The sequence below is a fragment of the Corvus brachyrhynchos genome, unplaced genomic scaffold, assembly GCF_000691975.1.
Source record: "Corvus brachyrhynchos isolate BGI_N302 unplaced genomic scaffold, ASM69197v1 scaffold46, whole genome shotgun sequence".
Lineage (NCBI taxonomy): Eukaryota > Metazoa > Chordata > Aves > Passeriformes > Corvidae > Corvus > Corvus brachyrhynchos.
In genome coordinates this window covers 6124614-6126285 of record NW_008238838.1, presented here as the reverse complement: position 1 = coordinate 6126285, position 1672 = coordinate 6124614, and the positions used below count along the sequence as shown (strand labels likewise).

General features: G+C 65.9%; 1 protein-coding gene across 1 annotated transcript; it reads right to left on the bottom strand.

Annotated features, from left to right (window-relative positions):
• Positions 1-498: 498 nt before the first annotated feature.
• APOA1 (apolipoprotein A1) lies at positions 499-1594 on the bottom strand. The gene is made up of 2 exons (XM_017738472.1): positions 1419-1594; positions 499-1343 (listed from the first exon to the last, which is right to left on the bottom strand). The coding sequence occupies exons 1-2, from the start codon at positions 1505-1507 to the stop codon at positions 746-748; spliced, it is 687 nt and encodes a 228-aa protein (XP_017593961.1). The 5' UTR covers positions 1508-1594; the 3' UTR covers positions 499-745.
• Positions 1595-1672: the final 78 nt, after the last annotated feature.

The following is a 1672-nucleotide window of genomic DNA, read 5'->3' as shown; positions in this document are numbered from 1 at the left end:
AGTGGGCGAGGCGGCGGCTGGTGTGGCTCAAGGAGCAGCTGGCGGAGCTCTGGAAGAAGACTTCGGCCGCGTAGTCTCTCCGGGGGCTGCCCGGGGGCTGTCGGGGCTGGGGTCCCCCTGACTCCCACCCGCTGTCGTGGTGCTCTCAATAAAGCGGGGCTGAAGGAAACGCTGTGGTGGCATCACTGGGGGGCTGGCAAGGAGGAGTGTGACCCGCAGGGAGAGGGAGGCCTGGCACAGACACCAGCACTGAGGTTCTCACGGCCATGTCGGGGAGCCCAGGGTGGCAGGAGCCGGTTGCTGCTTCCACAAGCTCCTGCAAATTCAGTGCCACCAATCTCCAGCGCCCTGTGTGCGGCTGAGCTGGGCTCAGTACAGGGCGAGCCCAGGGCACCCCTCACCAGTTCCCTGTCCCCCCACTCCCTCTGGGTCCCCCAGTACCCCCAGCTCAGAGCACCCCTTGCCCCCTCCAGCATCCACTGCAAAGACTGAGCGAGCTCCAATAACTTAAGTCAAGTTTATTTGACAAAAGGGAGGCAAAGCTGAGAGCGACGCCGGGTCGGGGAGGGAATTCTAGGGGAGGAGGGGGTCTCCGGGGAGGACACCCTAGGGCTGGGCTGGCCCGGGGCTCCTGCAGCCTGTCCCCAGAGCCCCCTGAGGAGAAGCACCCGGGGCAGGGCAGGGAGCACCCGGGGCGGCTGCGGAGCGGGGCTGGGGTCAGTCCCTGGCCACGCTGGCCGGCAGCTCAGGCCACGGTCTTCTGGAGATCCTCCAGCAAGCTGATGAAACGGGCCTTGAGGCTCTCGGTGTAGGGGGTGAGGCGCTCCTTGAAGTCCTGCATCAGGGGCGTCATCTTCTCACGCAGTTTGCCGAGCTGCTCCACCACCTTGGCCTGGTATTCAGCGGCCTGGGGGATGCCCTTCTCCCGGATCTCCTCCAGCTTCTGGCTCAGCTTCTGCCGCAGCTCATCGCTGAAGGGGGCCACGTTCTTACGCAGCTCCTCGACGTGCCCGCGCAGACGGTCCCGCGCCTCCTCAGCCACCGGGGTCAGCTTCTGCTGCAGCAGCTCCACCTTCTGCTTGCTGATCTCCTTCAGCTCCTGGGCGAGGGGAGCCAGGCGCTGGCGGTACTGCTCCAGATCCTCCGTCCACTTGGCAGAGAACTGGTCCAGGAAGGGCTTGATCTTCTCTTTCACCTCCTCCAGGTCCTTGGTCAGCTCCTGGCGCAGGGACTCGGTGTCTTTCAGCCACATGTCCCGCACCTCTTTGTAGTAGGGGGCCACGTCCTCTCTCAGCTTGGCGGCGGCTGCGCCCAGCGTGTCCAGGTTCTCGCCCAGCTTCAGGCTGCGGGAGGGGAGGGAGGTCACACACGGTGCCCGGGGTGCCCCGCCAGCCCCCCGCCACACACCTCCCACTTACTCCAGCTGTTTGCCCACGGCGGAGGCCTCGAACTGGGAAATGGCTTCCTTGCCGCTGGCCTTCACTGTCTCCAGGTACACAGTGAGCATGTCCTTGAGGCGATCCAGGGGTGCCTGGGGATCATCGTGCTGCCAGAAGGAGCGGGCCTGGGTGCCTGCGGACAGAGTCGGGTGTGCTCAGGACACATCGCTCGGGGATGGCTCCAGCCCTGCCGGGGACGTGCCCGGCTCGGGAGAGGACCAGGGAGTCCCTCG